Source organism: Callorhinus ursinus, unplaced genomic scaffold (assembly GCF_003265705.2).
Source record: "Callorhinus ursinus isolate GAN/ISIS: 27379988/994484 unplaced genomic scaffold, GSC_fseal_2.0 scaffold12, whole genome shotgun sequence".
Classification (NCBI taxonomy): Eukaryota; Metazoa; Chordata; class Mammalia; order Carnivora; family Otariidae; genus Callorhinus; species Callorhinus ursinus.
In genome coordinates, this window is record NW_027397074.1 from 25,101,870 (window position 1) to 25,129,392 (window position 27,523).

At 40.8% G+C, this 27,523-nt stretch overlaps 1 protein-coding gene across 1 annotated transcript in view; it reads right to left on the reverse strand.

Annotated features, from left to right (window-relative positions):
* Positions 1 to 27,523, reverse strand: part of COL28A1 (collagen type XXVIII alpha 1 chain) — a 162,968-nt gene that overhangs the window by 24,209 nt on the left and 111,236 nt on the right. The window contains exons 28-30 of the mRNA XM_073898860.1: positions 1,539 to 1,607; positions 905 to 985; positions 784 to 819 (exon numbers count right to left, since the gene is read on the reverse strand). Of these exons, the coding sequence (XP_073754961.1) occupies positions 784 to 819; positions 905 to 985; positions 1,539 to 1,607 (186 nt within the window). The remainder of the gene's footprint in view (positions 1 to 783; positions 820 to 904; positions 986 to 1,538; positions 1,608 to 27,523) is intronic.

Consider the following 27,523-nt stretch of genomic DNA (forward strand, 5'->3'; position numbering starts at 1 on the left):
CAGGCCATAAAAAAGTGTGTGTTCTGTTTGTCATATGCTCAGCTCTCAGGTCTTACCTTCACTACCTGAACTCCAACCCCTTACACCTGGATTTGCTTAGCCCAGCACATAGGGTCAGCATCCCCAGACTACGACCCACTGAAAAATCCAAAGGAGGATAAAAGAGAAGGTTCCCATTGCTTCTCCACTCCAGGAGATGTAGTGCCTTCCAATGAGAAAGGAAGAAATAGACTTTGCTATAGAAATTCTAGAACTTTAGTACCCTGTGAGACTTTGAAGAGTTTCAGCTTTTTATTTGCAATGGTGTAGGGAGCATAGGGAAAAGTTTGCCAAGGCCTCACAAGTTTTGTTGAATAAGTGAATTAGTACATTCAAGTAATCTCCATTGTGTGATGGCTGTTCTCCTCAGAGCACTTCCTAAAGGATCTACTTCAAGGAAACCGAATGCCCCATTTGGAAATGTGAAGGATTGTGTAAAGTAAAGTCATTTGGTCATTTGGCTTGTTTAAACAGCTCACCTCCTCGTTACCCTGTCTGCCAGGGGCCACAGGGGAGTGTCACACACCACCACAAGGCCGGGTGAGGGCTGCCTGGTATTCTTTCTCCCTCATGCTCAGATCAATTACCTCATGCATCTCAGTCAACACTGGGCTTGTAGCAGTGCTATCGTTAAATAGCAGCTGGAACTCTGTGTCAAAAAAATTCATTCTTCTGAAGCTAAAACATGAATGGAATAATTTTTCAAGCACAAACCCTCAATTACCCTCTAGGATGGATACTCACTGTAAGTCCTACGTCTCCCTTTGGTCCTTGTAATCCCTACTTAGGGGAAGAAGAGTAACAGTCAATATAGGTTGGAAGTAATGTATAAAATTACAGTAAGACTTTAAAAATCACTCCTTGCCTGTCTTCCTGGGGATCCGGGCTCTCCAATTTCCCCTTTATCGCCTTTCTTTCCCATGGTGCCCTGTTCTCCATGCTCTCCCTTTAGAATATAGTGAAAAGAGAAGTTTAGAATGTAAATATTGAAGCCAAATAAGAAAAACTCTAAAATTTAATTCATTTCCCAGTGGTATCTCTTGAAGACCTGTGGTTCTGGTTGATACAAATATACTACAGGAAAAAAAAATGGGGGGCATTATATTTACATTCCCCCCAGGTACCATGATCTAATTCATGATGTACCAGAGATCTCAAGGTGAGGAGACCTTGAGATAGGATCAGAACAGCTCACTGTCTTCAGGAAGTTCAACTATTATAAAATTTTACAGCAGAGTTATCTGGTGTCTTCTACAGGGTATGTTGTAAGGATTCACTCCTTTAGCAGCTGGCTTTCAAGGATGAAGAAAACGAGATTTATAAATTAAGCATGTATATAGTCAGGAAAGGAAATCCGTAAGGATTTGCTTCCAAATGGATTTTTTTTTCCTCCAAGAGCTATAAGGATGAATGACCAGGATGAGAGCTCTCCCAAAGCTCACGTGAAGCTATTGAGATCCTAAACCTAAGCATCTTTCTAAGGTCCTAAAATAACTTACCTTCTGGCCAGGGAGGCCACGGCCTGTCATGCCCTTTGGCCCTGGAAAGCCTTGGGGTCCTTGCTCCCCCTACACAATATGAAAAAGGGATCAGCCCATTAATTTCCCAAGATAACTCAGAAAATTCTTTGTCAGATATACACTTGCAGTCCCAAAACTACATTGTAGCATTATCTAAATTTGGGGGGAAATGTATATGTCAGATGGGCTCATTGCTTTGCTAGTAAAAGTTGAACTTCTGAATCTGGGGTAGAAGTAAGGAGCTGGTTTACAGCATTTGCCTATTTCTGTGGTGTAATTACTCCCATCTTGGCCAATTTTCAAACTGTGAACATCATGTCAACCAGTTCACAAGTAACAAGCAGCTATTATTTCAGTTGTGATATTAATGGTGATTTTTATAATCTTCTCTACATTTTCTGTATTTTTGATATGCTAAAAACATGTGTTGTCTTAATAAAGGAGGAAAAGGGGATATAACAGCATCTCTCCCCAAATGAATGCCAAGGAGCTGTTTATATAATTACCATATACTGTTAGTCCCGGCCCTGATAATTGGTACCATGATCTATTTATTTAGTACCTCCTTAATTCAGAAAATAAAAATGTTTTCATTGCATTGTTTTTAACTGCCCCCTCCCTTACCTTAACTTTTTCTCCTGCTCCCCGACCCCTGCCCCCAAAACCACACTGATTTAAAGGGCTTTCATTATGTTGAGTGGGAAACAGAAATAATCCCTGTTGAGTATACAAAGTCATAGTTCTGACATGGTTTAACTCTAAATCATTGTTAGCAACAGGTCTGTGGCAAAGGTTTGTAGACCCATGAGCTACTGAGGTTTCATTTGCTTACCTTGAACATCTTTCTCAAAGGTACCCTGACCACACCTACTGGAATCACTGGTGTGCTTAATGAAAACCTCAGACAACGAAATGAGAATCCAAGATGGGGGTCGGGATAAAATATGCATTTTGCCATAGGCCTGCTAGGGCTTGAGAGACACTATTCCAGAAGGCAGGATGGGCTTTCGAAGGATAGCCTGGAGGGGGTCACAGAGACCTGCTTGGAGACCGTTGTAACTTTGAGTATCAGCATTCCTCACCCACCCCTTCTTAGTTCATTGGCTTTCAAACTTTTTTAAAATCAGCAGAACTCTTTCTTTTTAAAAGTATTAAAATGAAATATTTCAGACACATAAAATTTATACTGAAAGGCAAACACTCACCTATATACCACCATATTAAAAAATGAAATGGTGCAGATACCCCTGTAGCCCCCGATATACTCAATCCCCTTCCCCTAAGAAGAGGGGAAATCTCTTTTTGAAATTGACATGCATCACTCATATTCATGTTTTTATGCTTTAACTACACATATATAGTCTAAAATAATGGACAGTATTTAATAGTTTAAACTTCAAATAAGTGATATATCTATGTATCCAGTTTGTATTTTAAATCTCAGCATTATCTATTTGAAATATATCTGTGTACATATACATAGTTCTAGTTAATTTTCTCTGCTGTACATTATGCCATTAAATAACTAGACTGTAATTTATCCATTATCCTGCTGATGGACATTTAGGTTGTTTCCAATATTTCCTGATTACAAATAATGCTTCAGTGAAGACTCTCTTATATATCTTTGCACACTTGCACACATCCCTAGGAGGGAAACTTTCATTAAAACAAATCTTACACAGAAGGGTACAACATAGGATGAATATAATTGGAGACTCCTGTTGAAATGAAGTGCTCAACTCTTGTTGGATCCATCAATAGCCCCTCTCAGGGGGTTGACTTAGCTGAACTTTTTCATTTCTGCCATGTTATATTTCTAAATGGAAGGCAAATATGGGGTTACAGTTTTTTGCCTCCTTAGTTCGGCTCTAGAGGACTCAGACCAAGCTCCTTACAAAGGTCAGATTGCAGAGAACTCATTCACTGATGGTCTTTTTCACCTTGGTAACTCTTGAGCCAAGCACAGTGCCGTGGTAGAGTGGGCCCACGGTCAAGGTTTATGCGGTGTTCTGCACGGATGTCTCGGGCCTATCTGAGGAGACTCACCCCTGAAGAAGTGCCCCCTCTATTAGTTACTTCAGTGGTGATAGAAAAAAGGCAGGGATCACTGGTCTTCTCTATTCAGTTCACAGTCAAGAGAGAACAGTCTTTTCCCACCAGGAAACACAGTGGTACAGAAAGACCCAGAACCCTGGAGAGGGATTGGTGCCAGTGAAATATGCCGGAGACAGTACATCAACATGCAGATTCCAAGCTAGAGATTCAAGCAGGAGAAAGGAGAGGAGGAAAAAATCTGTTCTGTTTCCAAAGATTGCCCAGCTAACATAGGTGTGAAGAGGGATAGACAGGAATATGTGGGACACAGACCAACCTCATTATACTTGCTGAAAACCATGCTCTGAGAGTGGGTGTGCAGCCTCATCTAGAATATGAAGGCTGGAGGGGTCTGTCTATATACAGACTGGGTGGCTAGCTCACAGAGCCGCATGCAGCATGGTGGTGAGATACCTGCCTGAGAATTGGCCATTCTCTGCTCTAATTAAAAAGAAAATAAAAAACAAAAATTATAAGAAAGTTGTCCTCTTAAGAAAGATGTGTCAGTAAATGACACTTTGGCATAAATTCATTTTCTCGGGGGCTTTTTGTTTTTGTTTTTGTTTTTTGGGTTTTGTTTTGGTTTTTGGTTTTGTTTTGGAGGTGAAGTAGGACATCTTTATTCGACCAGGTGGAAAGGTGGTGTGAGGTTGTCAGGGAGATTCTTGAGACCCCTGGGACCTGAGCTGGGGGGTCAGGAGGTTTTGCAGCCAGGTGAAAGGGGATTAAAGGTTCGTGAGAGCGCACTAGGAGGGGCTGTATCGCTGGCTTTGTCCCCGCCCACAGGACAGAAGAGAGTGACAAACAGAGCAGCTGGGCCTGGGGTGTGATGGTGAATTGTCCCTTAGAATTGTGCCCTCAGACAAAGTAGGCCCAGAAAGAACCTGACACTGTTCTGACAATTATTCAGAATAATTATTTCTTTTACAACCTTTTGGATCCTACAACAGCTAATATAGATGTTGAATAAATGTTTGTGACTAACTAGCTTCCTTTAAGAAATTACACGATTTCCTAGCAAACTTAAAATCTGCGCCTTCACTGCTGTGCCCTGAGGTGAAAACCTCAAAGTAACCACTTAGCCTGTTAGGATCAGCTCCTTGGTCAGGAATTTATTTTGCATCATTTCACATTATAGGCATTTTCTATATAATTGCTCACACTGTAGCTATGCCAGGCAGCTGCATTTCCCTATACAAAAGCCTTTTTTTTTTCTTTTTAATTGTCAGTTTCCCTTCAAAATACTTGGAAGTCTTCCTACAACTTTCAGGGTGCGCTGACTAATAGCAAGCAAACTCTTTAATTTGGCAGAGGTGAATGCTACCCAATCATACTTTTTTCCTTACAAGTCTCAGGAAGAGGAGACAATTATTTCAGCCTGGGTCAGAAGCAGCTACAGGAGAGAACCTGTCTATCTGAAGGTATAATTAAATCCAAATTTCAAACCCAGCTTTTCAACCACTATATCTCCCCTTACATCCATCCTGCTGCAGATGTGATTATTTTCATTTTCCAGATAGTTACAGTATAGTAAGGAAAGAAATCAAATTCACAGATGATCCAGAATTATAAAATGGACTTCCGCCTTCCCTTTAGGGTATAGAAACTAGAAAAGGCTGCTTTTATTCTTAAATCCACAACAAAAAATGCTAACCATTCTATGAGAACCCAACTCTTTTTTGAGTGCATCATAGAACTGTGGTCACAGGACAACCATGTGACTCAAAATCTAAGGAAACAAAGGATCCTCTAAGGAGAGATAGGACATGGGCACGCACTTACTTGCTGGAAACACCGGATGTCATACAAGCTGGTAAGAAGAATTCAGCTAAAATTCTTAATTGCTAAAGGCTGAGTGTGGGCTTGTGTGAGAGGACAGGACTCCCGGGAACTTCAGACACAGGGGAATTTATACCCACTCATGGGCCCTTTGGGGACCTCACCAGTGCTCATAAGAGAGACTGGGGACAGGGCAAGTCCCAAAGCTTCCCCAGTGGTTTAGGTCCAGGGGAAGGAAGTAGCTGATCTCCCAGGGAAAGGCACAAAGCCTCCTATGGGACAAAAATCTTAAGCTGCTGGAAATGTATAGCAAACACTGTCACCTTTAGAGCACAGATGACCCATGGGAGCTGGGGAAAGGAAACAATAAAACTTGCAGGCGTGGATCCCAGACTTTTCAAGATGTCCCACTACTTGAGAAAGGAGATGTCCCACTACTGAGGAAGGGTCAGGAAATCTTCCTTAGCCCAGACCATTAGAGGCCTCCTATGTGTTTGCTGGAACTCCTAACACTATACCCTTAAAAGGGTGAATTCTTCTGTATATAAATAATCTCTTACTAAAGAGTAAGAAAGTATTTTAAAAAGTAAAAAGAATTAAGAGAACACTTGGCAAAATGAATAGCGTCTATAGAATAAACAGTAGTGTAGCAATGATAATTTTCTGATGTTGATAATTTTATTGTCATATAAGAGAATATAAATTTTGAAGGTAGGGAGTACAAAATTATTGAAGCAGGCCTTCAAATGAAAAGCAGCTCGAAGAAAGAAGCCAGTGCTGTATTAAGATGTTGACTTAGTGGGTAAATAGTAGAGTTAGCAAGCCATGGTGACCTGCCTGAATAGTTATCTAAGTACTTGGCCTCAAATCCAGGAACCCTTCTCTATTGGAAGGGATTATTTTCTTAGGCTTCATGGACACAGCTAATTCACTGTAGAAGGAAAATGGTATTTTCCTGGTGGCCTATGGAGTACGTATAATTGTCCATGTAGATAGAAGGTGCTTACGCAGAGACCCCTGGAACAATGCAATGGTCTGGCATTTTGGCACCTGTCCCCTTCCTCCTGAGTTCCCATCATCGCATTCTCCTGGTATAACTAGCAGCTGCCACTGAGGGTGTGCCTATGTGCACAGGACTGAGCCAGGTAATGAAAGAGCTAGACATAGTCTTAGGAAATTGCTAGAATAACCTGGGGGCAAGTATGTAAATGATAAAACCGAGGCTTTTGCAATCTTTCCCCAACTCCTCCAACTGTATTTGATTTCAGAGCGAAGCTTTCAACAGTAATTCTCTCCAAAGGCAGTTCCTCCAAAGACTCTGCTGACTTTCTTTCCTCAGTTCTGTCTTGGCTCAGAGTAGAAGCCAAGCAGTTCCTCCATCTCTAGCCTGAAAATCAAGAGCCTCCAGCTTCTAAAAATCCTTTCCTTTGTGGAACTGAATTCCTCCAACTTAATGTCCCATTTTGATGTTAGCTTTTTCTAACGTGGGCTAAGGCGCCATAATGCTTGTTCAGTTAAAGTAGCCCATTCGGTTGGGAATAGAATCAATGCGTAAGTTATGTGTTAGTGGGCGAGCCTTCTGCTGGAGTGTAGCCCAGGCTCACCTGGTACCTGGCCAGAATACAGTCCTAATGGGCCTAAATGGAACAACTGGCTTCATTATACTTGATTTTCATTAAAATGGTGATCCAGTCCCATTGTGCCCAGTGAGAGGCGGAGAAATGTTTTACTTTTTACAGATTCAGGGACTGATTTTGAGTCTGTTCCTAAAAATGTTTTAAAACCTGCCCCATTTGTTCCTTTCCTCCTCTCCATGGCCCGCAACACGGGGTCTTTTTTAATAACCTAAGAAGTGTCAGCCTTGTACGCCAAGGGTTTTCAGAACGGCTCTGATGGAAACTTCCATGAACTGGACCAAAATGCTGCTGACATTAATACTGATGGCTATATTCATTTCCTATTGCCACTGTAATGAATTACCACAAATTTAGTGGCTTAAAACAACATAAATTTTTTTCCCTTACTCTTCTCAAAATCATAAGTACAAAATCTGTTTCACTGGGCAAAAGTCAAGGTATCGGCAGGGCTGGTTTTCCCTGGAGCCTCCGAGGGGAGCATCTGTTTCCTTGACTTTTTCAGCTTCTAGTAGTCACCCATATTCTTTGGCTTGGGGCCCCTTCCTCCATCTTCCTCCACTCCATCCCTGTTTCCACCATAACATCACCTCTTCCATAGTCTCTTCTCCTTCTGCCCCCCTTTTAGAAGGACGCTCATGATCACGCTCCAGGCCCAACCAGATAATCCAGGATAACGTCTCCAGTCTCCATCTCGAAATGCTTAACTTAATCAGATCTGCAGAGTTTCTTCTGCCATAGAAGGCAATATTCACAGACTCTAGGGATTTAGGACATGAGCATCTTTGGGGGCATTATTCAGTCTGCCACATTGGCTTTTTCCCTATGCATGCAAAAAGCAAGATAATTGTGATATTTTCTGTAATTTACCTTCTTATGCTTTAGTTTAGACAGTATCATGAAGATGTGTATATGCAATTTGGTTTATGCTGTAGGGGTGCTGAGGTAACATCTGAAATACCGTGATCAGTGGTCCATACTTCAAAGACCTATGCCTCAACTCTTACCATCTGAATTTGCTCCAGAGGGATGATAGGAACAACATATCCTTGGGAAAATAAGAGGTATTCGAGAACTGTCATAGTTAGAAATGTCATACAGGTACTTCACCCCCTTTTATAGAGTCAGCCAAGTACTTTCATTAGAGCACCCTAATTCTAGAACTCATTCAGAACAGGTTCCTCCTCCCCTCAACCCATCATGAAGAGTCCCTTCACTGATCTGACTAAAAGGTTAATTGGTTCAATCATGAGAATATTGTTGTATTTGTCTCAGAGAAATCATTTTATGCAATGCACTTGTTAAAGTGCTTTAAAAAAAAAAAAAACCCAGAAAATTGGAACTTGGACCATGCTTTAGTGCATGTTTTTGTGCCTTCTTGTTAATGAATAGCTGAACATCGGGCAGAATTTTGCCTGAAATTTGCTTTAATTAAAACATAACACCTGATAGCAAGGGTGCCCAAGAGGAAGCAAGTAACTCCTACCAACTTCTAATCTTCAGAGATAACTGATGGTCACTAGAAGGAATCAGATGAATCTAAATGTCGGAATTGGCCTTGTTCAGCTCACCACAGTCACGGCCAAATGTGCTCAATTTGGGCTAATTTTTCCCCCAATCATTTTCCTTAAACTTTTAGTCTCTGCTTCCATTTTTCAGTTCATATCTGCAAGCAGGTATGAACATGGTTGAACAATTAGCATGTGAAGATTTACAAATAATCTCAGCAACGGTCAAGCCACTTGACTGATTGCTTCATGTGCTTGCTATTATGATCTTCTATCTGTTTGCAGAATCTGGTCCTGTTTTCCAATAATAAGGTTGTTCTTAGTATAAATGTTAGAATTAAATGCATTGATAGGTTATAGTGCAAAGTCCATCATGGCTTCAAGGGGCTTCGCCAGCTCAACTCAGTTGTACACGTTAACTCTTTCTGCCCAAATAGCATTCTGTCAAACCTGCCACGTTTCATGACAATCTGGCATGGCATTTAGATATACTTGCAGCACAAAGGACAGATACAAAAAGACAAGGTCAGCTTTATGGCAGTTGCCTCTCCTAGAGACAGGCGACTCTGGAATGCTCCCTTTGCTGGCCACCTGCACGGGGCAGACTCCTGGTTTCCCTCCAGCCGTTGTCACTTTTTGCTTTTTTTACTTCTCCAGTGACTTTCTCGTTGCCTTCTGTGCCCTCAAGGAGTCTGCCGTGGCCCTTACTTTTGTTTTGGTAACATCCTCTGTAATACTGTCCACATCCGTGGCATCAGTGGTGACCTTCTGAGGATAATCTCCACTTCTCTAATCTCCAGTCTCACCCAAGTTTCTATGCTCTAGGCCTAACTTTATATCTACTTTCCAGAACTTTCTACCTGCTAGCAATTTCAGAACCAAATCCATCAAATACAGAAATTCTACTCAAGCAAGCCTGCTTTGCTTTCTACCTTTCCCTCTCTGACTTGTCTCTCAGCTCCCTGGCCTGGGATTCTCTTTGTGTCCTGACCTTCTGTGTCCTCCCCAAACACCCTCCTCCCATCTGTGGGCCAGTCCTAGCCCATCAAACACATCCAAGGAGACTTGCCTGACCCATGCTCACCCCAACCACGAGAAATACCCCCGTATCAGCCCACACCTCTCGTGTGGTGTATGTCTCCTCATGGGTTTGGTTGCGCACATCTTTCTGTCCTACTGAAATTCTCAAAGTAGAGGCACTTCATCTTATTTGTCTTTCTATCTCCTGAGTTACCTATTTCAGGGCACTGCTTATCAAACTGAGCTAAATGGAGTGGATGTGGAAGCTGGCCACCTTTTTGGTAGAAGTCGTCTAGACACTATGCACACTAAACTCTGTCTTATTTAGGCTCACAGCCCCCCACCCCCACGCCGACACACACACACACACACACACACACACACACACACACACACACACACACAGGCCAATAGGTGCCTCTCTGGTTAATATAAGGCCAATTCCATCATCAGCATTTGGGGATCAATATGGAAAAGAGATAACAAGACAGAGATGTGTGGAAGTGCTGGGAGAGATTTCACGATGTGGGGCAACTGAAGGAAGCGCTTAGAAGTAAGGTGTCTGGCCTGGCGTCCAGAGCTGCGTCCCGGCCACTTCACAAGGAGTTGGGGACAGCAGGAGTTGCTGAGCTGTGTGGCCACAGCAGCAGGACCCGGGGCCTCCTAGCATGACGGTACAAGTGTCTAAGTCTGCCCAGCAAAAGGATGCCATGAAATGTATGCTTTTCCAAGTACGCTTCTCTTTTCCATAAATCAGTTCATTAACACACAAGAATGGATCCAGAAGTACTGAAAAGGGCAAAGCGTCTTTCCTGCTGATTTGATACTGGGGCAGGCTGAATAATGGCCCTCAAAGATATGCAGGTCCTAATGCCCAGAACCTGAGAATGTCATGGATCGGGGGGGGGGGGGAGAAAAAGAGTTTGGGCAGATGTGATTAAGTTAAGGATCTCCAGTGGGGAGATTATGCTGGATTATACGGGTGGGTCCTAAATGCAATCATAAATATCCTTATAAGAGGGAGGCAAAGGGAGACTTGGTAGACAGAAGAGAAGAAAGGCATGTGACAGAAACAGAACAGAGCAGAGTCAGAGAGAAAACATGCATATCACTGGCTTTGCAGACAGAGGAAGGCCAAGAGCCAAGGAACACAGTAGTGTGGCTCTAGATACTGGAAGGGCAAGGAAATGGATTATCCCCTAGACTCCCTGTCAAGGTTTTGGTTTTTGCCCCGTGAGCTTCATTTTAGACCTCTGGGCTCCAGAGCTGCAAAAGAATACACTGGTGTTGCATTAAGCCACGAATGTGATAATTTGCTACAACAGCCACAGGAAACTAACACAGACACCAATGTTCTCATTTCTCCCACTTTTAGCAGACCACAACACATGGCATCTTGCATTAAATTACCAAAAAATAATTCGTCTCATAAATCTTTTCTATTTCAAGTGTCACAAAGTGAAAATGCTAACGTTAAAATGAGGGGGCCATGAGCCGTGCTCAGAGTGGCTTTTGGTTTTGCAGAAAAAGTTTGAGAAGCTGTGCTTTTCTGTAGCTTTTCTCCCTTCAGCAGAGGATCAGTGTTGAAAAATAATATTCCGGGGCACTGGAGTGGCTTAGTTGGTTAAGCGTCTGCCTTCGGCTCAAGTCATGATCTCTAGGTCCTGGGATTGAGTCCCACATCGGGCTCCCTGCTCTGCAGGGAGTCTGCTTCTCTCTCTCCCTCTGACCCTCCTCCCTACTTGTGCTCTCTCTCTCTCTCTCTCTCTCTGTCTCAAAGAAATAAAATCTTAAAAAAGAAAAGAAAACTAATATTTCACGCCAAAGAGAAGGTTGCTCTCTATATTACTTTGCCTTTGCAGTATAGTTGGAGACTGGTAGAAGAAGATTATGAGATACTAGGGATAATAGTTCAGAATCAACAAGTCATCCCTTCTAAACTTGCCCTGGTTCCAATTCACCTCACCTGTGGCCTAAATTGTTATAATAGTTTAATTCACATCTTTATTTCTGCTCATATCCATCTCTAGCAAGATTCTCAACTGTGGGACAAGAGAAAGAGATGCTAGCATGTAAGGAAGAGCCTATTTCCAACTGTACAGCCCACCTCTTACCCCCACACCACTATCTAAAAAGGGAATCATGAGTACAGTTGAGGATGGAGTGTTCTGGACATGGGAATGGTGTGGAGGCAGAGGAATGAAAAGCACTGCCCCAAGCTGTCATGTACTGAAACCCTCAGCTGACCAGGTCACTCCTGCCCTTAAAAAGGACAAGGTGTATACCCAAGACAAATAAAAACATGTGTTCACACAAAACTTACACATGGATGTTCATAACAGCAGTATTTATGATAGCCAAAAAGTAGAAACAACCCAAACGTTTATCCGTGGACGGATGGATAAACAAAATGTGGTGTATCTCTACAATGCAATACTATGTGGCCATACAAAGAAAGTTCTAATACAACATGGATGACCCCCCCTTTTTTTTTAAGTTTTTATTTAACTTCCAGTTAGTTAAACTACAGTGTAATATTAGTTTTAGGTGTAGAATTTAGTGATTCAACACTTACATACAACACCCAGTGCTCATCACCACAAGTGCCCTCCTTCATCCCCATCCACGTGGATGACCCTTGACAACACTGCTAAGTGAAAGATACCAGCCACGAAAGACTACGTGTTGTGTGATTCTGTTTATATGAAATGTCCAGAATTGGCAAATCCACGGAGACAAGAAGTAGATAATTGGTTGCCAGGGACTAGAGGTTGGGTGACTATTATGGGATAAAGGGTTTCTTTTGGGGACAATGACAATGTCCTAAAATTAGGTGGTGTTGAGAGTTGCACAAATCTGTGAAAATACTAAATATCATGACTTGTATACTTTAAACAGGTGACTTGTATGATGTGTGAATCATGTTGCCATAGAACTGGTTTTTATTTTTAATTTTTTTATTGTTATGTTAATCACCATATATTACATCATTAGTTTTTGGTGCAGTGTTCCATGATTCATTGTTTGTTCATAACACCCAGTGCTCCATGCAGAACATGCCCTCCTCAATACCCATCACCAGGCTAACCCATCCCCCTACCCCCCTCCCCTCTAGAACCCTCAGTTTGTTTTTCAGAGTCCATCATCTCTCATGGTTCGTCTCCCCCTCTGACATACTCCCCTTTTCTTCCTCTCCTGTTATCTACTTCTTTTTCTTTTTTCTTAAAATATGTTGCGTTATTTGTTTCAGAAGTACAGATCTCTGATTCAACAGTCTTGCACAATTCACAGCGCTCACCGTAGCACATACCCTCCCCAATGTCTATCACCCAGCCACCCCATCCCTCCCACCCCCAACCACTCCAGTAACACTCAGTTTGTTTCCTGAGATTAAGAATTCCTCATATCAGTGAGGTCATGTGATACATGTCTTTCTCTGATTGACTTATTTCACTCAGCATAACACCCTCCAGTTCCATCCACGTCGTAGAACTGGGTTTTTAAAATAAACCCTTCCAAGGGTTTTCTATCATCAGAGCAGTGGTTCTTAAACTTTGGTATATATCAAAAGTATCTGTAGATTTTGTGAAAATAAGGATTACTGGCCTCCACCCTAAGAGTTACTGATTCATTAGGTCTAGGTGGGGCCCAAGAACTTACATTTTTAATAGCTTCCTAGATGCTGATAGAGCTGGTAGGGGGCCACACTTTGGGAATCACTGACAGCCTCCAGCTGAAGCCCTTTAGCTTAGCGCTAATGTCCCTTCACAGTCTGGCCCTACATGTTTTTCCAGCTTATTCCTCTATAGGCTTCCTGTTATCTTAACTTTAATTCATAAAGATCTAGTTCTTAGTTCCCCACCACATTCTGGCTCTCTACTAGACTTTGGGCATCGATTCATCCTGAGCATCAGGCCCAATGCCCGGCACATAGAAAATGTTCAGTTAATGTTTTTGAACCAGTGATTGGTCCTAGACCACCCCAGTATCCTGTCATCTCACATAAACAGATAACTATCTTCTTCTAAAGCCAATGCTACCCCTTTGTTGAAATCCCCTGGGATAGGGACCATAAAGAAAATGAAATAAAAAAGCCAAACAATACTCATGAGGTATAAACCTTAAAATTCCAAATATACCAAAATATACAAGCCATGTATCCTTGGGCATGTAGCCAAAGGGAAGATTCTAATTAGAGTTAATTAGCCTTCAGTGTTCATGAACTTTAGAAACACCAAGTGGAGGGGCACCTAGGTGGTTCAGTCTGTTGGGTGTCTGCCTTTGACTCAGGTCATGATCCCAGAGTCCTGGGATCGAGCCCCGAGTCGGGCTCCCTGCTCAGCAGGGAGTCTGCTTCTCCCTCTCCCTCTGCCGCTCCCCACCACTCATGCTCTCTCTCTCAAATAAATAAGTAAAATCTTTAAAAAAAAAAATAAAAAGAAACATCAAGTGGAAATGCATGGTGAGAGTCTGGTACATACTTGAAATGAACAGAAAAGTACAGTAAGGGGGCGCCTGGGTGGCTCAGTCAGTTAAGCGTCTGCCTTCGGCTCAGGTTATGATCCCATGAGCCTGCGTGGGGCTCCCTGCTCAGTGGAGAGCCTGCTTCTCCCTCCCCCTCTGACTCTCCCCCCTGTTGTGCTCTCTCTCTCTCATCAAATGGGTAAATAAAATCTTAAAAAAATAAAAGTACAGTAGGCAGCTTTATGCATAAGCAGAAGGTAACAGCTCCAGCTGTCACAATGAATGTGTCTTGACTGTCACACTTTTTAGGTGTGAAGGCTGGTAAAGATGATGTTTACTTTATATCATCACCATATGATTCTGGGGGAAGGGAAACTTATTTAGACTATATGTGACATGTTTAATTATATCAAAAAGAAGATACAGATGTGACATTCAGCCAGGTCTGTCCTTGGGCCCAATGTATTTCCAGTCAGTAGGTTTGGTGACAACTGTTAACTTGGGTGGTGCACCAAAGAACAGACCGAAAGGCGAATGGCCCCCACACTTAATCCCATGGTCTCCCGTGGCCACACCGGGGATGCCCAAGCCACCATAAGCTGAGTGCGTGCTATGCCAACACTCATCTGGCTCAGGCCCCCAGCCATCCTGGCTCTTTGATTGCTGCTCCTCCTATGGAGAAATTCTGGAGGCACCGTTGACACTGACATCAAAAAGCCATAATGGAAATTCTGCTTTTAAATGCTTGTGTTTGAGATGTGAATTATAGGACCCATGCCTCTGTATTGTCCTCCTAGTTTTATTACCTGCCAAAAGGATGCTAGCTACTGAGAGACAGTTGGCATTCTAGAAACAGATTTCCTCTACCAGGAATTAAAAGCACAAAAAGGACCAACAACTAATCACCCTCTCAGAGAATGTCTTTCACAAGAAGATTCACAACATGAGCTCTTCCATGTGTCTCTTTCTGGTTATGCTCTGGGGACCAAAGAAGTCATATTTAGAGACCCATGAATTCTTCAAGTAAAAGTAGGGCAAGCTTATTTCACTTCTCCTAATGTCCTCCAGGTGGATTCATGTTGTTGCATTCGGCAGGATTTCCTTCTTTGGGGGAGGCTGAATAATATTCTGTTGGGCAGCTACACCACATTTTCTTAATCCATTTGTGCTTTGATGGGCATTTATGTTGTTCCCATATCTTGGCTATTGTGAATAGTGCCACAGTGAATGGGGGAGTGCTAAGTGAAATAAGCCGGTCACAGAAGGACAAATACTGCATGATTGCACAATACGAGATGACCGAATAGTCAGTCACAGAAGCAGGGTCAAATGGTAGTTGCCGGGGGCGAAGAGGGGGAAATGAGATGTCGTTCAGTGGATATAATGTCTCAGTTATGCAAGAGGAGTAAGTTCCAGAGATGGGCTGCACAACATAATGCCTACAGTTAGCAATACCGTACTGTATACTTAAAAATTTTTTAAGTAGGTAGATCTCATGTTAAGTGTTCTTACCACAATAAAAAATTAAAACAATAGCTGAAAATAATGAATTTGGTTTTCAAAAACTGGAAATGATAAAGATATCCAAGTACATTTTTAAAATAAAATAAAGAAAATTACATTAATTTTCAAAGTTGAAAAAAAATAAAAGTACAACAGAGCCTACTTCTTACAGGGAGTTCTCCATCTCATTTATTTATATGCCCTGCTTTCCTTTCTCATTGTTTCCAACTTAACACGATAGGAAATATTCCTGAGGATTCAGACACCAGTTTCAGAGGCACAGAGTTTATACATATATGGAGACATTTCTCTTGATTTTTTTCCCGGAAAACTCCTCTACACTGTCTTCACAATCAACTTAATGACAACATAAAATTGACCTTGCTCTACCACAGAACGCACAGATTTGGTGGGCATCTCCCAGGCCAAGAAACAGAACTGAAGCAATGTGAAAAGATGCACAAAACCACAGTCTCCTATGAAAGCACACCTTCCAAGTAATTCAGTTATTAACAAAGTTAACTCAAGTTTTAATTGCATCATACTTGCTTCAAGGATAAAGCAAGAAAACACGTGAGTTCAAGATTACCAGGAAAAGAGACACATATATGTATAATGAAATTGTATTCACACATTTTTATAAGCCTAGACTCATGCTCACAGTGAAGCAGAAAACCACATCAAAGGAGTGGCAGCAACAGAAAAATTCACAGGTGGACAGATTTCAGTTCAACATGAAGAGGGAGTCTACCAATTATACCATGAATAAGCCTTTCAAAACACAACAAAATGGAAATACTAGCACAAGTATGGGAAAATACAAGAATGTTCTCTGCAGCATTATCTAAGGAAGGGAAATATATAAAGTTATGTTACATTCACGAAATGAAGTACTATGTAGCTGTTAAAAAGCATAGTGGCTCAGTTGGTTGGGCGACTGCCTTCGGCTCAGGTCATGATCCTGGAGTCCCAGGATCGAGTCCTGCGTCGGGCTCCCTGCTCAGCAGGGAGTCTGCTTCTCCCTTTGACTCCCCCCTCTTGTGCTCTCTCTCTCTCTCTCTATCTCATTCTCTCTCTCAAATAAATAAATCAAAAAAAAAAAAAGCATAGTCAATCTTTACGTATTGATTTGAAGGGCTGTTCATGCTCTATTAACTGAGGGGGAAAGCAAGTTGGGAAAACTACATTTAAAATGATTTTAAAGGCTGTTGTGCTGTATATGTGTGTGTTTACACAACTAGTCAAAAATATGGAAGCTACACATCAAACTGCAAACAGTGACAGTCTCTATAGGGTAGGACTGAAGGGAAAAGTGGGAGACTTTCCCAACTTTGCGTGATTATGAGGTATTTGGATTTGACACAGTCTGCATTATTTTCTTTTTAAAAAGCAACAAAGCTTGATTTTGCTACAAGGCCATTGGGAAATATACAAGAGAGGTACAAAGCTTCCACTCCCTGGAGTGTCCAAGCAGGGTGTGAATGGCCAGATGCCCTTTAGAATGTTGTAGAATAGATACTTGTTTGAGATGGGAGAGGAATTAGTAGAAACCCCTTACAATTCAAAATATCACAGGCATGCCTCTAACCACTGCTTTCTGTTTGGCATCGTGAATATTGCCCTGTTCATGAGATCTTTTCCATTAGCATACAATATATGTACATACATACATACAATCTCTTCCATCTTTACAAAAAACTTCCTTAGGGAACCTGGGTGGCACAGTCAGTAAGCGTCCAACTCTTGGTTTCAGCTCAGGTCATGATCTCAGGGTTGTGAGATTGAGCCCCGAGTCAGCGGAGTCTGCTTAAATTTCTCTCTCCTGCTCCCTCTGCCCCCCCCAAATAAATAAATAATTCTTTAAAAAGAAACTTCTTTAATCACACATACCACTCTATTGCTCCATCTCCATGGACCTCATTTTCCCAAAAATCTTGCCGATGTGCTCTGTCTTCATTTTTTTTCTCATCATTGTCTCTTTTTTATGCTTTATATCTTAATTTCAAACTTAGAGAAAAATTGCAATAATAATACAAAGATATCCCATATTCCCTTCACCCCAATTCATCAGTTGTTAAGATTTTTTCCATGTTTTACTCTGTGCGTGGTGTGTGTGTGTGTGTACACATGGCTCTTGTCAAGGTCACCAGTGACTTCCATGTTGTCAATCTAATGACCACTTTTCACCACTCAAACCATCAGCAGCATTGAAACCAGATGGCCATGCCCTCCTTGAGATACTTCTTCACTTATTTTCCAGGAACCACTTCCTCTTGATTCTCTGCCTACTACTTCTCAGTCTCCTTTGTTGTGTCCCCTTCATCATACAAACCACCAAGTGCTGGAGGACCCATGGCCAGTCCTTGGATCTCTTCTCTTCTCTATCTACATTCATTCCCACATGTTCCCATCTACGCTCAAGACTTTAAATACTATCTATAGATTGTTAAACCAAATTTCTATCTCCTGTGTTGATCTCTCCTCTGAACTCTAGATTTCTATCCCCAGATACCTATTTAACAACCCCACAGAAGATTTAGCTTTATATGTCCAAATTTAAATTTCAGATTTTGTGAATTGATTTCCTCCATACTTACCCATCCCCATTTTCCTACAGTCTCTTCCAGCTCAGAAAATGGCAACCCTATCCTTCCAGTTGCTCAGGTCAAAAATCTTAGTCATCCTTAACTCCTTTATCTTACACCCTACATCCAGCCAAGAAACCAACAACCCTTTCCCATTTCTACCATTACCACTCTCGGCTAAACCACCACCAGTCCTCTGCCTGCATTTTGGCAATATATTCCCATCTCAACTCTTTGTCTTTGTACCCCCACAGTCTATTTGCCACATGCTAATGGAGCCATCCTTTTAAAACATGATTTATATCCGGTTGCTCCTCCAAGCAAAGCCTCTGATGGCTTCTTATCTCATTCATGACTCACTGCAGTCTGGTCATCCTGTCACTGATGCTCCTTGAGTATGCCAGGCCTGGATTCTTATTCTAAATCCCTAATTAAAAACCCCCAATTCCTCCTACCCACTGCCTAAGCTTCTATCCCACTTTCTTAAAATAGATTTATTTATTTATTTTGGAGAGAAAGAGAGAGTGCACAAGCGGGAGTGGGGGTGGGGAGAGGGACAGAAACCTCAAGCAGACATCCCACTGAGCATGGAGTCCAAAGCGGGGGCTGGATACCAGCACCCGAGATCATGACCTGAGCCAAAATCAAGAGTCAGCTGCTTAACCGACTGAGCCACCCAGATGCCTCCTACCCCACTTTTTAACATGGAGAATGGAATGTCAAGGGCTAGGAATGCAGAGTGAAGAAGGACAAAGGACATGGCCCAAAAGAAAGTGTTTTTGACAAAATAAGCAAAAACAGGTGGTAAAGAGATTCTCCCAGTGGGAGACGTGTTGCCCTGAGTCCTCTGTTCCTTTCATTCATACTTCAGAATCTACCATCAATACAGCTGGTTCCTTTGAGGAACTGTGTGTTTTCCACATTGGCTTCCATTATTAGGATTTACTTCCAGTTTATGATTTCATCAACAAAGTAAATAGAGTTAACCTTGAGGACATTTTGCTGCTTCTTGTCAGGGCTGGTTGCAATGTCATTATCTCATGCAATTGGAAGTGGGAAATTATAAATACATGTGTTCTCTGGCTCAGAAGGAATGAGCTCATTTGGGTGTGTAAGGGAAGGCTTCTGGAAGAAGTGCTATCTAATATGAGCCTTGGCATAGGAGTAAGAGTGAGCCTGTTTCCCTGATGGTTAGTAACGTCCAGCACCTTTTCCTCTACTTGCTAGCTATTCATATATGTTCTTTGGGAAAATGTCCATTCAGGACTTTTGCTTACTGTTTAATTCCATTATTTAGATTTTTCTTTGTTATTGAATTGTATAAATTCTTTCTATATTTATGACATTAACCACTTATCAGATGTACGGTTTGCAATTTTTTTCAGTTCTGTAGGCTGTCCTTTCATCTTGTTGATCATTTCTTTTCCTCTGAAAATTGATACATTTTCAGATTTATTTTTTTACTATTGTTTAGTCAATGGTAATTTTTTTATTCAGTTCTTAATTTTAATTCCAGTATAGTTAACATATAATGTTCTATTAGTTTCAGTTGTATGATATAGTGATTCAACAATTCTATATATCACTGAGTGCTCATCAGGGAAATGCAAATTAAAACCACAATAAGATATGACCTCACATTAGTGAGAATAGCTATCATCAGAAAGACAAGAGATAACAAATCCTGGCAAGGAGCTGGAGAAAAGAGACTCCTCATCCACTGTTGGTGGGATTGCAAGTTGGTACAGCTGCTGTGAAAAGCAGTATGGAGTTTCCTTAAAAAATTAAAAAATAGAACTATATGATCCAGAAATTTCACTTCTAGGAAGATATCCATAGAAAACAAAATGTCAAAGAGATATCTGCACTCCATGTCCACGGAAGCATTATATTTTACAGACAAGACATGGAAAACCTGAATGCCCATCAACTGATAAATGAATAAAGATACTGCGTTATACACGTGGGAATATTAATCAGCCATAAAAAAGGAAATCCTGCCATTTGTGACAACAGTGATGGATTTTGAGGGCATTATGCTAAGTGAAATAAGTCAGAAAGAGAAAAACAAATACTGCATTTTTTCATGTTATATGGAACCTTAAAAAAAATAGAAGAAAAAAAAAAACTCATAGAAAAAGAAACCAGATTTGTGGTTACCAGAGGCAAGGAGTGAAGGTAGGGAGATTGAATAAATGTGGTCAAAAGGTATAAATGTCCAGTTGTAAGATAAACAAGTATTAAGGATATAATATACAACATGATCACAGTTAATACTGCTTTATGATATATTTGAAAGGTGTTAAGAGAGTAAATCCCAAGAGTTCTCATCACAAGGAAAAATCTTTTGTCTTTTTCATTTACTTTATATTTTTTATCTATATGAGACGATGGATTTTCACTATAGTAATTGCAGTAATCCTGTATGTAAGTAAAGTCATTATACTGTATCCCTTCAACATAAAAAAGAAAAAAAGAGTGAGCCTGTTTCAGTAGGGAGTGAAAGGGATCTTTCCAAGAAGAGGGAGAGCGTACACGGAAGCACTGGGGCCAGGGTACATGGGAACTGAAAGACTTTCAGAGCTGAGGGGTTGAGAAGACTTAAGATTGGATGCCCAGATCATATGGAGTCTTGCTAATTTTGAAGCTATCTCTTTGGGTATACGTTAAAAACTCTTTAGATTTATTTTCTTGATATATAAATGTATGAAGGTTTTTAAAATTATAGAACGGGGTGTGTGGGTGGCTCAGTCGGTTAAGTGTCTGCCTTTGGCTCAGGTCATGATCCCAGGGTCCTGAATTAAGCCCTGCATCGGGCTTCCTGCTCATTGGGAGTCTGCTTCTCTCTGCCCCTCCCTCTGCTTGTGCTCTCTCTCTCTCTCTCTCTCTCTCGCTCTCTCTCAAATAAATGAAATCTTTTAAAAAATAACAAAATTATAGAACAGATTTTGGAAAATATAGTCACATCCACATCTTTACTATGGATGAGGGTTTTGTTTGTTAAGAAGTATATTCTAGAATGTTTTCTGATGGCAATAGAAGACAGAACCCTCTTTCACTGGACTTTGGCAGGGAAGTCAGACAACAAGTGGTACTTCTGTCACATCCATGTCCTAAACCTCATAATTTCACTGATCATGTTTTCAGCATATGGTTTTCATAGACAGGAGAGAGAAAAAGAGGGAAGGGAGAAAGGCAAAAGGCAAGAGGAAAATCCCACCTTTGTTTTCCCCAAAAGTGTAATGAAATCATGTCTCTAGGTTTAGGATTCTTTATATTTGCACACAGTCCATATATAAAATACAGTTCAGTATGATTCAGTAGCTTAAACTCAGTTGGTAGATATGCAACCTGATTTATGTGTCTGGCATCAATTTTGCCAGAATGTTTCTTGTCACATGTTTCTACTTTCAGATACAGGCAACTAGTTATAAATTCTTTCCGAGGTAGTTAAATTTATGTGAACTAGATTATAAAACCTAGATTTTCAAATATCATTTGTAATTGCCTGGATTCCTAAATAGCCTCCCTAGTTCAGTCTTGGTCCTGAGACAGTCTATTCTCAGCCTACCGGTCACAGTCATTCTTTTACAAAATAAGTCAGACCAAATCACAGTGTTGGTTAAAACCCAGAAATGACTCCCCATGAGACTCTGAATAAGAGCCAAAGTCTTTACAAGGGCCTACCTGGCTAGACATGAGTTGGCCCCACTCTAGCCCTCCTGTCGTTACCTTCCGGACCTCACCTCCAGCCACATAGGTCCCTTCACTCTTCTTTTGAACTTGCCTGGCACCTTCCCGCAACCACAGGGCTTTTGCACAGGCCCTTCCCTCTGCCTGGGATGCTCTTTCTTCAGAAATCCTGAAGAGCCCCTCCCTCACCTCCTTCAAATCTTTGTTCGAATGTTACCTTCTCATGATTTCATTCCACTTAAAACTTTATCACACCCCCCTTACCCTGCTCTCCTTTTCTCTATCAGTTTCATCTTCAAACATACTATATAACTTACTTATTTATTATGTTTATTGCCAATAGAATGCAATTTCCATGAGTCAAGAATCTTTGTCTCTTTTGCACATGATATACTCCAAGCACCTAGAACAGAGCCTGGCATATTCAAATATGCTCAATAGATATTTATGGAATGAAATGCCAAAATAAAATTTTGTATAACTAGCTAGGACTAAATACTAGAGTTAGTAGCCTTAATTTTGAGCAGAAAAAACATCTGATTTTATTTTATTTTATTTTTTATTTTTTTAAGACTTTATTTATTTATTTGACACAGAGAGACAGTAGAGAGGAAACACAAGCAGGGGGAGGGAGAAGCAGGCCTCCCACCGAGCAGGGAGCCCAATGTGGGGCTCGATGCCAGGACTCTTGGATCATGACCTGAGCAGAAGGCAGATGCTTAATGACTGAGCCAGCCAAATGCCCCAGAACATCTGATTTTAAAACTTACGTATAAACTTATTTTCCTTATATGCAGAACAAAAACAGATCCTATTTGTACGCCACGTTAGTATTACTCATCTCACAGTCCTGGCAAAGAGTGTGTGTGCACTATTATTTAAGTATATGTGTAGCAGGAAAACACAGCAAATGTGTTGACTTCACAAAATAATCACAGCAAGGTAATTTAAGAAGAAAGGACAGACTGAGGTGTGTGGAAGATTTATTTCTTTCTAAAATTGGCATAATAATTACAATGGGAACTATTGACTTATCAGATTTCACTTTTCAAAACCAACAGAAGCCAATTGGAGACTTTTCAGAAGGCTAGTAGTCTAATAAATTAAAAATCTATTTTCTCCTTTGAAATTTAAGAGCCACTATTCAAAGGCATAATTGCATATGCCAATAAATAGTTTTCTAAAGAAGCTCACTGCCCTTACACTGATGAATAGGAATGGATAATGAATGTATTAGTATTCCTGAAATGTCATCTCTACGAATATGAACTCATAGGAAAATCTGTCCATTTTCTTTCTTTTTTTTTTTAAATTCCAGTCTCATTGCAGACTGGAATGAGACGAAAAAAATCACCTAAGCAAAAAGGACAAGAGGTAGTACCGTCTGCCAGGGACCTACCTACTCAATACTGACATTAGTATGATGTCGGACCTAGAGTTCAGAATCATGACTTTAAAGATACTAGCTGGGCTTGAAAAAAGCGTGGAAGTTATTAGAGAAACCCTTTCTGGAGAAATAAAAGAACTAAAATCTAACCAAGTTGAAATCAAAAAGGCTATTAATGAGGTGCAATCAAAAATGGGGGCACTAACTGCTAGGATAAATGAGGCAGAAGAAAGAATCAGTGATATAGAAGACCAAATGATGGAAAATAAAGAGGCGGGGAAAAAGAGAGAGAAACAACTACAGGATCACGAGGGCAGAATTTGAGAGATAAGTGATACGATAAGATGAAACAACATTAGAATAATTGGGATCCCAGAAGAAGAAGAAAGAGAGAGAGGGGCAGAAGGCATAATGGAGCAAATAATAGCAGAGAACTTCCCTAATGTGGGGAAGGAAACAGGCATCAAAATCCAGGAGGCACAGAGAACCCCTCTCAAAATGAATAAAAATAGGTCAACACCCCGACGTCTAATAGTAAAACTTACGAGTCTCAGAGACAAAGAGAAAATCCTGAAAGCAGCTTGGGAGAAGAGATATGTAACCTACAATGGTAGAAACATTAGATTGGCAACAGACGTATCCACAGAAACCTGGCAGGCCAGAAAGGACTGGCATGAGATCTTCAGAGCACTAAACGAGAAAAATATGCAGCCAAGAATACTATATCCAGCTAGGCTATCATTGAAAATAGAAGGAGAGATAAAAAGCTTCCAGGACAAACAAAAACTAAAGGAATTTGCAAACACAAAACCAGCCCTACAAGAAATATTGAAAGAGGTCCTCTAAGCAAACAGAGAGCCTAAAAGCAGCATAGATCAGAAAGGAACACAGACAATATACAGTAACAGTCACCTTATAGGCAATACAATGGCACTAAATTCATACCTTTCAATAGTTACCCTGAATGTAAATGGGCTAAATGCCCCAATCAAAAGACACAGGCTATCAGATTGGATTAAAAAACAAGACCCATCTATATGCTGTCTGCAAGACACTCATTTTAGACCCAAAGACACCCCCGGATTGAAAGTGAGGGGGTGGAAAACCATTTACCATGCTAATGGACACCAAAAGAAAGCTGGGGTGGCAATCCTTCTATCAGACAAATTAGATTTTAAAACAAAGACTGTAATAAGAGATGAAGAAGGACACTATATCCTACTTAAAGGGTCTATGCAACAAGAAGATCTAACAATTGTAAATATCTATGCCCCTAACATGGGAGCAGCCAATTATATAAGGCAATTAATAACAAAAGCAAAGAAACACATTGACAACAATACAATAATAGTGGGGGACTTTAACACCCCCCTCACTGAAATGGACAGATCATCTAAGCAAAAGATCAACAAGGAAATAAAGACTTTAAATGACACACTGGACCAAATGGACTTTACAGACATATTCAGAACATTCCATCCCAAAGCAGCGGAATACACATTCTTCTCTAGTGCCCATGGAACATGCTCCAGAATTGATCACATCCTAGGTCTCAAATCAGGTCTCAACCGGTACCAAAAGATTGGGATTATTCCCTGCATATTTTCAGACCACCATGCTTTGAAACTAGAACTCAATCACAAGAGGAAAGTCGGAAAGAACTCAAATACATGCAGGCTAAAGAGGATCCTACTAATGAATGAATGGGTCAACCAGGAAATTAAAGAAGAATTTAAAAAATTCATGGAAACCAATGAAAATGAAAACACAACTGTCCAAAATCTTTGGGATACAGCAAAGGCAGTCCTGAGAGGAAAGTATATAGCAATACAAGCCTTTCTCAAGAAACAAGAAAGGTCTCAAATACACAACCTAACCCTACACCTAAAGGAGCTAGAGAAAAAACAGCAAATAAAGCCTAAACCCAGCAGGAGAAGAGAAATGATGAAGATCAGGGCAGAAATCAATGAACTAGAAACCAAAGAACAGTAGAACAGATCAACGAAACTAGGAGCTGGTTCTTTGAAAGAATTACCAAGATTGATAAACCCCTGGCCAGACTTATCAAAAAGAAAAGAGAAATGACCCAAATCAACAAAATCATGAATGAAAGAGGAGAGATCACAACCAACACCAAAGACATACAAACAATTATAAGAACATATTATGAGCAACTCTATGCCAGCAAATTAGATAACCTGGAAGAAATGGGTGCATTCCTAGAGATGTATCAACTACCAAAATTGAACCAGGAAGACATAGAAAACCTGAACAGACCTATAGCCACTAAGGAAATTGAAGCAGTCATCAAAATTCTCCCAACAAACAAAAGCCCAGGGCCAGATGGCTTCCCAGGGGAATTCTACCAAACATTTAAAGAAGAATTAATACCTATTCTCCTGAAACTGTTCCAAAAAATAGAAATGGAAGGAAAACTTCCAAACTCATTTTATGAGGCCACCATTACCCTGATCCCAAAACCAGACAAAGACCCCATCAAAAAGGAGAATTACAGACCAATATCCTTGATGAACATGGATGCAAAAATTCTCACCAAAATACTAGCCAATAGGATCCAACATTACATTAAAAGGATTATTCACCATGACCAAGTGGGATTTATCCCTGGGCTGCAAGGCTGGTTCAACATCCACAAATCAATCAACATGATACAATACATTAACAAAAGAAAGAACAAGAATCATATGATCCTCTCAATAGATGCAGAAAAAGCATTTGACAAAGTACAGCGTCCTTTCTTGATCAAAACTCTTCAGATTATAGGGATAGAGGGTACATACCTCAATATCATCAAAGCCATCTATGAAAAACCTACAGCGAATATCATTCTCAATGGGGAAAAGCTGACAGCTTTTCCCCTAAGGCCAGGAACGCAGCAGGGATGTCCACTCTCACCACTGCTATTCAACATAGTATTAGAAGTCCTAGCCACAGCAATCAGACAACAAAAAGAAATCAAAGGCATCCAAATCAAACTCTCACTCTTTGCAGATGATAGGATACTGTATGTGGAAAACCCAAAAGACTCCACCCCAAAACTGCTAGAACTCATACAGGAATTCAGTCAAGTGCCAGGCTATAAAATCAATGCACAGAAATCAGTGGCATTCCTATACACCAACAACAAGACAGAAGAGAGACAAATCAAGGAGTCGATCCCATTTACAATTGCACCCAAAACCATAAGATACCTAGGAATAAATTTAACCAAAGAGGCAAAGGATCTGTACTCAGAAAACTATAAAGTACTCATGAAAGAAATTGAAGAAGACACAAAGAAATGGAAAAACGTTCCCTGCTCATGGATTGGAAGAACAAACATTGTGAAGATGTCAATGCTACCTAGAGCAATCTACACATTCAATGCAATCCCCATCAAAATACCATCCACCTTTTTCAAAGAAATGGAACAAATAATCCTAAAATTTGTATGGAACCAGAAAAGACCCCGAATAGCCAGAGGAATGTTGAAAAAGAAAAGCAAAGCTGGCGGCATCACAATTCCGGACTTCCAGCTCTATTACAAAGCTGTCATCATCAAGACAGTATGGTACTGGTACAAAGACAGACACCTAGATCAATGGAACAGAATCGAGAGCCCAGAAATGGACCCTCAACTCTATGGTCAACTAATCTTTGACAAAGCAGGAAAGAATGTCCAATGGAAAAAAGACAGTCTCTTCAACAAATGGTGTTGGGAAAATTGGACAGCCACATGCAGAAGAATGAAACTGGACCATTTCCTTACACCACACACAAAAATAGACTCCAAATGGTTGAAAGACCTAAACGTGAGACAGGAGTCCATCAAAATCCTAAAGGAGAACACAGGCAGCAACCTCTTCCACCTCAGCCACAGCAACGTCTTCTTAGAAACATCGCCAAAGGCAAGGGAAGCCAGGGCAAAAATGAACTATTGGGATTTCATCAAGATCAAAAGCTTTTGCACAGCAAAAGAAACAGTCCACAAAACCAAAAGACAACTGACAGAATGGGAGAAAATATTTGCAAATGACATATCAGATAAAGGGCTAGTATCCAAAATCTATAAAGAACTTATCAAACTCAACACCCAAAGAACAAATAATCCAATCAAGAAATGGGCAGAAGACATGAACACACATTTTTCCAAAGAAGACATCCAAATGGCCAACAGACACATGAAAAAGTGCTCAACATCGCTCGGCATCAGGGAAATCCAAATCAAAACCTCCATGAGATACCACCTTACACCCGTCAGAATGGCTAAAATTAACAAGTCAGGAAACGACAG